The 15,018-nt window shown below is 36.3% G+C and overlaps 1 protein-coding gene across 2 annotated transcripts in view; it reads left to right on the top strand.

Annotated features, from left to right (window-relative positions):
* Positions 1-13,860, top strand: part of Rh50 (Rhesus blood group-associated glycoprotein Rh50) — a 45,257-nt gene extending 31,397 nt beyond the window's left edge. The window contains exons 5-11 of one of the 2 annotated variants that reach the window (XR_008407507.2): positions 5,715-5,856; positions 7,449-7,612; positions 8,425-8,562; positions 8,980-9,113; positions 10,310-10,491; positions 11,754-11,970; positions 12,574-13,860. Coding sequence is in view for 1 of the 2 variants with exons in the window: in XM_053780879.2 (XP_053636854.1) it covers positions 5,715-5,856; positions 7,449-7,612; positions 8,425-8,562; positions 8,980-9,113; positions 10,310-10,491; positions 11,754-11,910; positions 12,574-12,610 (954 nt within the window). In the remaining variant the exon portion in view is untranslated. The remainder of the gene's footprint in view (positions 1-5,714; positions 5,857-7,448; positions 7,613-8,424; positions 8,563-8,979; positions 9,114-10,309; positions 10,492-11,753; positions 11,971-12,573) is intronic. The other variant, XM_053780879.2, reaches the window with a different exon arrangement.
* The last annotated feature ends 1,158 nt before the right edge of the window (positions 13,861-15,018 follow it).

Here is a 15,018-nt window from a genome sequence, read left to right as displayed (position 1 = left end):
GTTTCAAGACTAGTTAGTAATCCATCAAACCTAGGGATAACATCTAGAGGTAGACCTGAAGAGAGGTAAGGGCTGTGAACTCTCAGACGTCTGACAGAGGGCAAGAAACCACTAGGGTTCTGATGCGGCTCTTGAGCACCTTCGGTTAAGTTATTTGTACCAGCAGACATGGTTACAGCTAATACAGAAAAGCAGAGGACAAGGAAATATGAAAATTAGGCCAGAGATATTACATAAAAGAAAAATTAATGATGCAGAACTAACTCTGCATATATAAAATTATAGAAACAATGAATGAGAGAAAATGGGGAAAGGAAACACTTGAAATTTAATTAAATTTGCTGGTGAGCTGCCTCTGCTCACAAATTACAAAGAAAAATTGTTAAGCAATAAAATTGTGAATCAAATTTAAAATTCAAGTACACTAGGAAGATGATTACAAAAATACAAATATATAAAAACATAAGAATGTGTAGATACGGAATATGAAATTGTGAGAAATTGAAAAGATATCAATAAAAATAATTAAGATGCTGTATGAATGGAAAAATTGTAAATTGAAATTAATGGACAATTTCTTGGAAATATCAAGAAGTGAAATTAATTCTCAGTTTCTGGAATATGAATGCAAAACAGTAAAAAAAATAATTAGATTCAAAATATACGCACTAAAAGAAATTAATAAACAAGAAGTCTCTAAGTAACAAAAATTAAAGTATATACTGAAGACAAACACACACACACTTTCAACAATAAAATATGCAGAATGAGCACAAATAATCAAAAACAATTTACACGGAATATATAGGTAGGAATACAATGATTGCAAATTATTACAATCTTAACTAAACACTAGATGAGATGGCAAAGAATATAAATGTTAGCAAGCTGCCTCTTGCTTATCACAATTTAAAGGTAACCAAATTGAGATAGAGAGAGAGGAAAGTATTCATGAAAATAAACAACATGCAGAAGTAAGCTTGTTCACAGTAAAAATACAATAATCTCGGTAAAAATTATAATGGAAATAAGTCGCTTTGACTTGGGTTATCCTAGGTAATCCACACACATGCTGGTATGTATGGTAATTTATGTAACTGTATTTATGTACCTGAATAAAAATGTTCAAAAATAAGCTACACACTCACAGTACAGGAGAACAGTGAACATGAGAAAGAAGGAACACTGCAGCAGGCCTACTGGCCCATGCAAGGCAATCTGAAATAATACTGGTAAAGGAATCTTGCTACGACAACCAGGGATTTTGCAATAAGTCTGTAAAATAAAATGAAGTCAAAGCACAGCATACATAAATATATAATGCTTGGCACAAGAGAAAAATTACACCCCAAGAAAAATATGGGGCAGAACAATGCTGGAATTTTTAAATGTACTATGAAAATATTTCTACAAGAAAATTACAGCAGTCAAAATTGACTTAACATTGCAAACAGTGAAAATTATACCACAAACTAATAAAAAATTACATCGTATTTAGAGAAAAAAAATAAAGAACTATTAGGGCATATTTCAGTCTGTCTCGGAAAAACTATTTGGAAAACACAGCAATGACACTAGGACAAGCAACTTAATTATGTAACTGTAATAGTTCAGTTACACTGAGGGGGGGAGTGTATTACACTGAGTTAATAAATGTAAGGAGTCATTACACTGGTATATACTCTGAGCCTTAAGTCTTAATTCAGGCTTACAAATGTCTTGCTCTCACACAAAATGCCAATTAACTGTCTATAAAGCGAAACTCTTGACTGAAAAGTCAAAAATGATCCTGGTGGTAGAGGTGAAAAGAAGCTGGAGTTACTCTGGGGTGGCGCTGGCGACCGTCGCGGCAGTTGCACCAACTATACTACACAGCACCTTCACACAGGCGACTCTTTTTGAGATGAATATAAGATTTCCTGATGATTCTCAGAACCTCCAGCCTCATCAGCGGTGCTCAGAATAGCTTCTTTCTTCACCTGGTCTGAGGAATGGTAGACATATATATAAGCATGGAGAGATATGTGGGTGATGGTAGCTATTCTGCTCTATCACTACTCTCTAAGCCAGTCTGGCTTATCAACCCAGATTAAGCCACTAGGTAAAATTTTGCTTTTACCAGCGTTTTACTGTAATACAAAGCCATGCAGACACACTGGAAGGTAGATTTCACACTGGCTTCCTCGGCAAAGCTGGCTTGGACTGGCCTGGGCTGGCTTGATGGCTTTACTTCTTCGATGCAGGAACACTGTAGAACGTGGCCAGGAGCTGTGAATCGACCCTTGCAACCACAATTAGGCGAGTACACTGACGTACTGGGGGTCAGGAGAGCAGTAACTGCAGGCTGGCTTGGCTTGTCCTGGCTGGCTTAATGTTGCTTCCAAGCCTGCTTGAATATGCTTGCAAAACCCGTGTCAACCACTCGGAGGTTTGCTTGTAGCAAGCAAATAGACATACAGGAGACACAAAAGATGTGAGAGAGAAATATTACTGGCAGATGGGTGTGGCTTGGCGTCCCTCAGGCCACCATGATGGCTTCTCTACCCTCACATTAATCTCCTTTTTATCACTCTAGGCCAAAAAACCCTACAGGATTTCTCACGCCGTTGCACACTAATTATTGAGATGGGTTCCAATGAGTGATATCAGGTAGCAGCAACATGTACTTTGCCTGTTATCGGTGTTAAAGAAGGAGAGATGTGTCTCACCTGCCCTGCTGTCTCTCCCAGTCTAGTAATGCTGAGAGTTGCTCACTGATTTCCACATGATACAAGAATAATAATTAATCTTTATTTATACCAGTACTTGCACAAGGTATACAGACCATAGCTGACATCAGTGATATACTATATAGAAAGCCCCTTGTTATGCAGAGGATTTCGGGGAAATTAGGTTAATTTTGTCCCCAGGATGCGACCCACACCAATTTACTAACACCCAGGTACCCATTTTTACTGTGTGAACAGGGACAAGTGTCTGAAAGACATCCTAATATGTAAGATTTTAGGTACATGTACACAAATAGTTACACAAATAATCATACATAGCAACAGTGACCTTTTCCTGTGGGGGTCCTTGTAGTATCTTATTATGTAAACCTTAAAAGTTAAAATAGATAAGTTTTACAGTTGTACGGAGTTGGGTAACATTTACACTATGTATGATAATTGTATTTATGTACCTGTTCCTAAATAAACTTGTTTAGCATGCAGAAAACCCATGGTTATACAGAGTATTGCCATTTTTTTTTGGGGGGGGGGGAGAGGGGGTTTTCTTTATCCATTATACGATTTCATCCAAATTTTTATCGTAGATTGGGAGTGTATGACGAAAAAGTTTCAAGATCGTACAATAAATAAAGAAATGAAAAAATAAAATGTAATTTTTAAATTGCAAAAAATCTGTTTCCATATTGAAAATGTCTGTTATTTTGGATACTAACAAATGATGAACAAATCCTAGGTACATTTTTTTATCTAAAATAAGTCTTTAGTAGTCCCCCACAAAAATTTAAGTTGTCTCAACTATTTTTTTATGCCCATGATATGCAAAAATGGAGATGATTATTGATATTCTAACAGTTTTTAGAACTAACTCTAGAATATCTGTTGTAGAAATCATAATGATTGGATCATAAATAAGTTAGAACAACAAATATTAGAATTTTACTTTTAGGCCTACCTCAGCTGATGTCATCACCTCATTATAATTGCTATAACGCCACTTAAGAATTATGTATCTTAGAGATCATACATTTACCAAAATTTTGCTAGATTTAAGAACTATTTTTTTTTTTGTAAGCTTAACTCATTTTCAGATTTATTTTTAAATATAGGCCTACCGCAGTTGTCATCTCATTATTGCGATAACTCCATTTAGGCTTATCGTACATAGGCCTACAGCAACTGATGGTTACTTCCTCTTAAGCCTAACTTAAGAATGCAGTGACAGGAATTATTTGCATATACACAAGAACATTGAAAGTATACAAACTACAAATTTAGGCATTACAAATAAATTAAATTTTATTCCTTTGCGTAATATACAATGTGTGATTTACATGTTATAAAATGATAAGTACAAAGAAAGCCATTAACATGCCTGAGCAGTTAGGACAAACAAGCAGACAGTTAGTTCTTTAAAGTTGAATTATGATTGCAAGTAATGAGAATAAGAATAGTTTTAACATATATTTGTGGTTGAGTAAAGCAGCTGAACTTAAATCACGTTTATAAAATTGTTCACAAGCAGTGTCCAAAATATCTTGGTGCCAAGTTTGTCAAGGTTAGGAACCATAATCAATCAATCAGGTTTATTCTCTATAAGGATTACAATGCGGGGTTTACAGATTTTGGATATTGTGTGGCTTACATGTTTTAAAATACTAATTAGAGAGGGGGGCCACTAGGACACCTAGCATGGCTAGGCATTTCGGGCAGACTTAGATTAATTCTTAACTTTAAATTATTACAGATTATGGTATTAAGGCTAAGTGACTATATTATAGTTTGTGAGTTTAGCAGTGTGAATGCTTTTGTTTTGGCACAATAACTCAAGAACCCAAATGGAAATAAATCACTTTGACTTTTTTGGGTTATCCTAGGTAATCTACACATATGCTGCTATGTAAGTTAGTTTATTCAGGTACTGGTACACATAAATACATTTACATAAATAATCATATGTAACAGTCTGTGTAGACTTCATAGGATAACCCCAAAAATTGGTGTTCTTAATAATAATAATTTTTATTTTGACATGACACATGGTTGTACAAAGGAATATAATAGGTGTACAATAAAAATGTGTATAATAATTTTTATTTTATAAGTATGTAGTACATTGTATTTAGCTGTATTTGTGCACCTGTACCTGAATAAACTTTAATTGCATACCTAACCAGTATGGTACTAAGAGAAGTACACAGTTTTTCAGTCTCCACAGTAGGTGGTCAGGCTTAAGAACATAAGAACGAAGGAACACTGCAGCAAGCCTACTGGCCCATGCGAGGCAGGTCCAAGTCTCCTACCAGCTTAAGCCAATGCTTCAAACACCTTTTATTGTACAGCAATAAAGGAGTGGAATGGACTGCCTGTATATGTCCAAGACTGTCATAGTATGAGCCAGTTCAGGAAGAGAGCCAAAATCTACATAATGAATGAAGCTACAGAAAGGGGGGAAGAGGGATTTCCTGTATAGCTAACATTCATGTATATTATTGTAAACTAATCCTCTTTTTAATGTTAATGCAAATAACTCTGTTTAATTTATTCCTAGTATATCATCTTTTATTGTAATTGATTTTCACACATTTGAGTTACTGAGATGTTTTAACTTTCAAGGTTGAAATAATAAGATATTACAAAGACCCCCAATGGAAATAAGTCACTTTGACTTTTTTCGGGGGTTATCCTGGGTAATTTACACACGTTACAATGTATAATTTGTGCACATGTACCTGAATAAACTTGTTAAAGAATTGTTTAGGATGCTTGTGGTGTCCCCACATCCAATAACTTTATACTTGTCTGACTAATTTTTCAATTTCTAATAATTATATCACTTATTACCTCTCTTATATCATTCCATTGATTAACCAATCTAAGTTATGAATCGTGTTAAATATGTGAGTGAGAGGGGGTTGCATTTTGAACTACTGTACTTACAAAATATGGGCCAGTAGGCCTGCTGCAGTGATCATTCTTGTGTTGCAGGCTGTTGATATGGGGGACTCTATGTTTGTGCACACCTTTGGCGCTTACTTTGGGTTGGCCCTCAGTCTGATGCTGTACAGACGTGATTCATCCACAGAGAAAGAAGGTTCAAGCTACCAATCAGACATCTTCGCTATGATCGGTCAGTGGACAGTGTTGAAGTTGATTTATTAGTATATGTCTCGGCAAAGTTGTCAATAGAATTTTAGTGATTGGCTAGTAACATTACCCTCATTAATTCAATAACTGAGGATTGGTTAGTAGAAAGTAATGCCCATGTTAAGTCAATAAGATTTGCTGTGCCTCTCTTAATTACTCCACATTCATTATTAGTTATTGGACATAATTGGCTAATGATGGTTTATTATAGATGGTCACTTACTCGCTTGCAGGTGTTCCTGCTCATCTCTGTGACTTGTAACGTGCAGCTGACTATGGAGCACATTTAAAGTTTGCCTCTAGCTTCAGCATTTTATGCTTAAGTTGTGGCTTTTGTCATTAGTAAGTTTATTTAGGTACAGTACATACATATTCAATTCAATTCAAAGTTTATTCTCTATAAGGCTTACAATGCTGAGTTTACAGAATTTGGTTATTGTGTGGTTTACATGTAGTAAAATAATAATTACAGAGTGTACCACTAGAACACCTAGCATGGCTAGATGTAAATTACTTAGATAACTTATTTCCATTGGGATCCTTGTTTATAAGATGCATGTTTTTCTCCAAAAACCACCCTGCATCTTATAAACTGAAGGTCAGTGATGGGAGCTATAAGTTTGCAGTGTGGGCTGCAGCTCTCCCAGTTACTTCCGATGCTGAGTCACTGAAACGAAAAAAAAGTCTTATAAACTGCGTCTTATTAGCCATGAAATACGGTAACTCTTAAAAGTTAAAATGGCTAAGTAACTCAACTTCTCAGTAATTTTTAACATTGACAGTTTAGTAGGATTATTAACTGTATTTGCTGTTATGTTCATGACCAGAGAGTAAGCTACCAGGTCAGTGTTCTTAAAATCATTCCTTCCTAATCTTGAGATTTTCAAAATGTGTGTAGATTCAGAACTCATAAGTATGGGACTGGGAGTCATATTTAGGGGTTGATGTAAGTGAAAGTCTGAGATGGGTGAGAGATGTTGCAGCTTGGTTGTCATTGACTAGTGATGTTTTTGCAACTGGAAAGACTGGGAGTGAACTGGTGAATGCGAGATGGAAAAAGTACATATATAAAAGTGTAGTCATATATACAGTGAATCAAGGAGCTAATAACCCCTTCTCTTGTATAAATTACCAAATTTTTTCTTTTTAGGTCACTCTGCCTTGGTGGGATATGACCTGTTTGTCAAAAAAAAAAATATGTACAGTATATTACTAGGTTGGGTAATGTTCGTCAGGAATCAGGACCCACCAGTGGAGCTTTTGGTCATCTGACCGAGGCCTTCCGCTGGCTTACTGGTCCACCCCTTTAAAAATTAGGGTTTTTCAGGGTTATGTATGTGTACATATATATATATGTATTACTAGGTAATTTACACATGTTACTTTGCATGATAATTGTACTTATGTGGACCTGTACCAAAATAAACTTACTCTCATTGATGTTTGATTGACATTAAGTAATGTGAGAGGTTTCATTAAATATTTACAGCTAATGGAAAAGTGACTTTTGGCAGTTATCCATATATTTGTTTATACTAAGCAGTATATAAAATTAAAGCTCACATCTTTGATCAGGCACACTGTTTCTGTGGTTGTACTGGCCGTCCTTCAATGCGGGAGCTGCTGTTGGAGATGACCAGCACAGAGGCATTGTCAACACCTATGTCTCTCTCATTGCCTGCTGCTTCACAGCCTTTGCCATCTCATCAATCATCCATAAGGACAAGAAGTTTGATATGGTAGGAATAACTAGTTTCACACAAAATGTAACTGAATAGGTATAGAAAAGCTTATTTTGCAGTTAAAAGGAAGTGCCTTTGGATCTAAAATAGCTTAACTTTTCATACTACAGTACATGTGAATTGATATTGATTAGGACTTATGAAAAAATCAAATTACATATTTAAATGCTTGTGGATGCTGTAGAGGGAATTGTCATAAGACTATTATTCTCTTGTTTGAGAATAGAGAACATGCACCTCATTGATCCTACTGTGTAGCTTGTATGCTTCTACCATTGATACTACCCCCTGTGTAGTTTATATGCTTCTATCGTTGATCCTACATCTCAATGCAGCTTGTATGCCTCTGACTGTCACTTATTTTATATTGCCTTGCATCTTCAGCTTTCATTGTTTTGGTGGAGTACCTGTGGAAGACCTTTTATAAAAATTTTCAGGATTCATTTAATTCTTATCATTTAATGTTTCCTTAAAGAAGATTGGAAAGGCATGGAATTTTTTTTTTCTGATTCCTAAAAACTCCCTCAAGAGATGTATTGCAGTGGAGTAACATCTGAACTGTCATATCTGGGTGCCTCTGCAAAGACAGTGATTGTGTGTATGATGGTGAAAGTGTTTCTTTTTTGGGTCACCATGCCTCGGTGGGAGACAGCCGACGTGTTACAAAATAAAAATATTAGGAGCTGGGGTACTTCACTAAATTGCAGCAGTGACTAAAATCTGTGTAGAGTAATTGATACTACAGTATCAGTGAAAAGATGTAATTTTACTTGTTATAACTTGAGTAACATTCACTGCATCTTGTGTAGGTTCACATCCAGAACAGTACATTGGCTGGAGGTGTGGCAGTAGGGACAGCAGCTGACCTAATGATACAACCTTGGGGTGCCCTCCTTATTGGCATTATAGCTGGCACTCTATCTGTCCTCGGCTATGTTTACCTCACCGTAAGTATTTGCAGCATTTGCCCCCCCTCCTTCCTTTTCCCCATTTTCTTGTTCAATATTTTATGTTAATCTTGCACTGAGCTATTTCCATAATTTACGCTTATCATATGTACTGTTTTATTTTATGAAGTTGTTAATACTAAGGGATTGATAAGAAATATGGCCTTTTATTTATTATTAAAACTATTTCAAGCTTGTAGAAATCAATTCAGTAAACAAGAAAACAAAGGCAAATGGATATTAGTGATAGCAAACATGTCTAAAACATGCATAATGGTAATCATCAATTAACGATGAAAGACTGGTCATCAGCAATGGGATATACAGTAACATACTAAAAAGTCTGATGTGTAATTAATTCATGCTAGGCTCTTTATTCACCCAAGAACAGTCGGTTAACTCCACTCTTTCCTGCAGCCTTTCCTGGCCTCCCGCCTGAGGATCCACGACACCTGTGGAGTGAATAACCTGCATGGGATGCCTGGCATCCTGGCTGGCATCATTGGCTGTATTGTAGCAGCCATGGCATCAGAGGCAAACTATGGCCCAAGGTTAGGCAAACTTGTTTTTATACCATACTTTATGAAAGTAGCAGTGTGAATGTTGCGCAGAGAATTCGTAGTTTGGAGATTAGGAGGTGGCGTGGGGTTAGTAAAAGTATTATCCAGAGAGCTGAAAAGGGGTTATTAAGGTGGCTTGGACATTTAAGAGGATAGAGCAAACTAGAATGACTCGGAGGGTGTATAAATCTGCAGTTGAGGAAAGGGTAAGGGTCGTCCTAAGAAAGGTTGGAATGGGTAAAAGAGTTGTGTAAGTGGCTTGGACAACCAACAGGCATGTGAAAGCATGTTAGGAGTGAGTGTAGACTCTGCTGTTAGTGTAAGCAGGGAAGCATTTATGAAGGGGTTCAGGAAAACTGGTTAGCCAAACTTGATTCCTAAATGTGGGAAGTACAGTGTCTGCAATCTGAAGAATGGGTGGGGATATTGTGATTTGGATTGGCATCTGAACTGTGATGTTGGCATGCCATTGGCAAGACAGTGATAGTGAGTGTTTCTTCTTTTTTGGGTAACCCTACCTCTGTAAGAGATGGTATTAAAAAAATTATATAAGACATAGCATTAACTCCGAACAGTTATTTTAATCCATATAAATTTTGTATTAAAACATTTGATAGGAAAATGAATGATGGTAATGTAATACCTGTAGTTTGTAATTTGAATGTTGTAATTTACAATTTGTATTTAGGAGCCTAGTTTACAAATTATACATTACATAAGACAGTGAGAATACATGATAAATTATCAGTTTGATCACCTTACTTGAGGTATGCAGTATTTCAGTCAAAACTGTACACCAGTAAATTCTCTCACAGTAAGACTTGAGTTCAACCTGCCATATACTGTACCTGTGGTATCATCTGTTAAAGTTCTAATTTTTTAGGCAAGTAGATATGTTGGTGACAAATCAGTTATATTTATAATTATATACAGTGTATCTATAATTTTCTTTAAATTTGTATTATAGTAATGAACACAAAGTATACTTTAAGATAGTCCAATTTTGACAACTGGGCAATTACCCTAACTTCTAAAAAAAAAAAAAATGCTGTGAATTGTTTCCAGTGGAATCTTAATCATGTCAGGAGTACAGTTATTATGAGGTTAAATAGATAAAGGATGTACCTAGAGTACTGTACTTCAATTCATACACTGTCGACTTCACTGATATTTGCCTCTTTCGTCAGCTTATATGAGATCTTTCCTGCCCGAGCCCCTCCTCACGGCACAGCACAGCTGGATCAGTTAAGGGTCTTGCTACCTGACTTGGAAGGTGGATCAGGGATCTCTGCTACTGCACAAGCCATCAATCAGATTCTCGCTCTTGTAATCACCATGGGTGTCTCAATTGTTGGAGGAATTGTTACAGGTCAGGAATTTTTGACTTTGTCCCAAAGTCTCTTCTCTATTTTACTTTATAGAGCTCATCTCTATAGTGGAAATAAATTTATAGAATTCCTGAATGGATTCCATAAAATCAATCTGGATAGGTAGTGAATGGTGAATTGGGCACACACAGCAGGCCTGTTATTTAATGCTTTGCAATGCCTTCATTAAGTACTTGACAGCCTTGTTGCCAGCAAAACATTGTTGAATAAAAGACTTACTCTTTGATTCACCAAATGAACATCTCGTTTGGGAATGCTGCACATGAGATGAAATGCAAATAGTTTGATACACACAGGTTGATCATTCAGCAATAATTATAGCCTGAGGTCATTATAGTAAATCATAAACACAAAGCAAAGGCAACTAAATGATAAAGTGACTGAAGGTACATGTTAATTTAGGTACTGCTGCTGAAAATTGGCTATAAAAGTAAACTATTATTATAACAAAGACACATACAGTGTGCCCTCTGTTGATGACCTGGTTGATCTGGCTTTTGTTTAAAGCTGTCTGGCAAAAGTACCACAGCCTAGCTGATTATGAAGTTTGCAGTCACTTGTTTCCTATCAAGGCCATGGGTCTGCTGGTATTATTATTATAATCAAAAAGAAGCGCTAAGCCACAAGGGCTATACAGCGCTGCAGGGTCTGCTGGTAAATCTCTTGTATCTTATAAATATTGAAAAGCCTTTAAGCACACTACTCCCTAAGTTCTCATATTATATTTTTTTTTAATTTGTAGTAGTTTACACAATCTGCTTTCCTTCCTGTTTATGTAAATTTCTATTCCAACTGTAGATGTGAAACCTCCATCATAGGATAAGTGCTAAGCCCATAAGGGTCATCTAGCACCTGGGGAATGCAAGGTAGCAGGTTTGATCCAAGGAAGGGTGACAGTAGCTCCAATTCTTTGAATCGAGAGCCCTTCAAAAGCATAGGCACTCCATCATAGGAAAATCAGCTCCAGTATTTTCCGTGTAAATTATGTTGATTTCTTTCCTGTATGCCAGGGGGTACAGTGAGGGACTGTTACAATGAAATTTTTGAAGTTCTCTTCACACTGCAAGTAATTTCTAGATTTTTGTTTTCATAATGACCTAGTAGTTCCCAACTAAATGGAATTATTATTATTATAAACATAAAGAAGAGCTAAACCACAAGGGGCTATACAGTGCTGCAGGGCAGGAAGGAGCGAGGGTATTCTAGATGGAAAATTGTAGTACTGATGCAACTTCCCTTGCAGGCCTGATTCTAAGGCTGCGACCCTTCGCAACGCTTAAGACAGACGAACTGTACGAGGACGAGACCTACTGGTTGGTGGAGGCAGAAGAGGATGAGCATGAGGCCCACAAGACCATCAGCATACCCATGAATGATGCAGCTGACAATGGCACCTCCAAGTAAAGCCTCATACAAGTCCTCACAATGGCCACCATGCTGCATTTAGCTACTTTCTCTTAGTATGATTCTACTCTTGTGCTAAGGGGTTAAAAGGCATTTACAACTTTGTTGATAAGCTACCTTGATTTCATTTCCTATTGGGATCAAATAATTATCCCTTCAAAATATAAAGGCAATTTTATTTCATTATCCATTTAACATTGGTGCATACAATAGAGAATAAAACTTCATTAATATTTTAATACTCTAGTTGTGTACATCAGTCATGGAGAATACTCTCATATTACAACTGTATCCAGTATTCTAAAGTGTGTATAATTTTGAGTACCATACTAAACAGGTTAAGTGGCTATTTTTAATATTAAATTAGTGGTACATGAGAGAGCAGTCTTTGCTAGTGATGAAGTAACAGGATGCTTCTATATGCACAATGTACTTTCTATGGTTTTAACTTAGTGACCTAAATTTAATCTTAATAGTCATTTATTCTTGGCAGCTAATAATATGAAAGCTTGATGAGAGTCATGATTAGGATCTATACAATGGGGATAAAGTATTTCCCTTTGTGTATATCTTTTTAAATGATGAATGTGTTAATATGCATTGTAATGAAAATATTTGATCTGTTTTGTTAGCATGTTCATATGTCCTCTTTTATTTAGTGCGGATGCCTCAATGGGTCCTCTCCTGTCTTCGTAACATCGGGTGCCCTGCTGACCACACTTGCGGCTGCATTAGTGGATGAATGGCGGTGAACCAGCCTTTAGTCTCACACAGGATATTATCTGACCCTCTACCTATAATTTCCATGGCCATCACCACCAATTAACTGTTCCTGCCTCAAACTTCTAACAGTGCTTTAATTGCAATCATATTTACTACCATGTAAGTTTTGTAGTTAAAATTAATGCTTTAACATCAAGTAATCTATTCACTGTTGCCTTGATTGTGCATTGAAAATGTTAAATGTAGCTTTCTGTTTAATTTTGCTTCGGCAAATATAGTAGTTTTCTCCCCCAGAAATACCTACCATGGATAAGTAATTTTTCATATACAAAGTCTAGAATTAGCACTTTCACTGATGGGAAGTATTTCACATCTTTGGTTTTGAAGAATTGCCAGCATCATTAATTTTGGGGGGCATAATTAAGGGTTATTTTTGAGCCACAGTAAACCATAGATAACTGAAACCACGGATACTGAATCCGTGGATGTGGGGGTTCTACTGTACAGTGTAAAATTTGATATAGCATTTATATTTTTATATCTTAAGTATTTACTCGACCAGAGTACATTTTTACTTAAATAATTGTACATATTGAATTATAGACCTTAGAAAATTAGTGAGCAGAGTAAGTTCTTGTTCATATTTTACATAAAATAACTTTTCACTTTTTAATGTTTTCCTTTTTTAGTTATATAATTAGGTACCAAATGTTTATATACTGTAGCATATATTGCATGCTTTACAAATACTATTCAGTTAATTAAATGTCGAGGATTTTACATCCCTTTAGTTGTTTATTTTTGATTCACAATGTTAATATAAGGCAAGACAAATATTCTTAACCTTTTCACTGCATAAAGTGTCATCCAGTTGTCCCAAAGAGAAAAATTAATTGCTCAAACACGCTTTGGCAGTTTTTTTTATTTTAAGAGGCCACAAGGTTTCCACATCTAGCACTTGGTCTTAAAAATTTAATATAGTATCATAAAGAAAAACATTGATACATTTAAATTGTTTATAATTTTCTCAAAACATGTCAGCTTTACTGACACCCTATTTCATTGTAATAACATGTATGATGATGTGTTTATATAGAAAAATATTTTAGGACAGATTTTTCAAGGATTCCAGATTTATACATTTTGGGTAAAAATTGCAAGACAACTTATTTGTATACTATAATGTATCAGTGCTATGAAGAAATAAATATTGTAAAAGTTTATCTGGTAACAAGTGATTTTCCCCCCCCCCCCCTAAGGTAGACAAGTTAGAGGTTGACCTATTCTATATATGTTCTTCTTCTTCTTTCAACGTACCAGCCGTATCCCACTGAGGTGGGGTGGCCCAAAAGAAAAAACTGAAGTTTCTCCTTTTAAATTTAGTAATATATACAGGAGAAAGGGTTACTAGCCTCTTACGACACGCATGGCTTACAGAGGAAGAATTCTGTTCCACTTCCCCATGGAGATAAGAGGAAAGAAAATAGAAGAAAACCCAGAGGGGTGTGTATATATATGCTTGTACATGTATGTGTAGTGTGACCTAAGTAGAAGTAGCAAGACTTACCTGTAATCTTGCATATTTATGAGACACAAAAGACACCAGCAATCCTACCATCATGTAAAACAATTACAGGCTTTCGTTTTACACTCACTTGGCAGGACGGTAGTACCTCCCTGGGCGGTTGCTGTCTACCTACCTACTTCTATATATGTAACTTATATATAACCTGTATTAAAATATTTGATAGCAAAATATGTATTGCCTTAAGTAGGAAATTGTTTTTACTAGCTACCAGACTGTAGCACTTAATATGTTGAAATTATTTTTGCAGTCTTGAAAGAGAAATATCCTCAAAGGCTAAATAGAGATGTGGGATAATTGTATTCGATCCAATTCCTCAGATCACATGCCCTTCGCCATGTTTAAAGAGACATTCCTTTCCCTTGATTATTATTATTATAATCAAAAAGAAGCGCTAAGCCACAAGGGCTATACAACGCTGCAGGGTAGGGAAGGAAGCGAGGGTATTGGATGGGAGGAGGGATGATCAGTAGGTTACAGAAAACAGAGGGGCAGGGGATAGTGGGTAGCAAGAGATTGAAGTAGAAAGGGCTGAAGGTATCAGAATTTGTGAAGTAAGTCAGTTGTTGTCAAAAAGTCAATGAGAGAGTCCGGATGAAAGGTGGGTCCATCAGCGAGAAGGGAAGGTAAAGAGAGAGCAGCGGAGTGAAGACAACGACAGAGGTAAATTCTGCGTGCTCGTTGATAAAGTGGGCAGTCCAACAGAATGTGGCTGACTGATAATGGAGCTTGGCAATTCTCACAGAGAGGAGGAGGGACTCTTCGACTGGCTTCTGCACTGGCAAGATGTACCTGC

Source organism: Cherax quadricarinatus, chromosome 75, assembly GCF_038502225.1.
Source record: "Cherax quadricarinatus isolate ZL_2023a chromosome 75, ASM3850222v1, whole genome shotgun sequence".
Classification (NCBI taxonomy): domain Eukaryota; kingdom Metazoa; phylum Arthropoda; class Malacostraca; order Decapoda; family Parastacidae; genus Cherax; species Cherax quadricarinatus.
The sequence above is the reverse complement of the archived record's forward strand: the minus strand, read 5'-3'. Positions and strand labels throughout refer to the sequence as shown.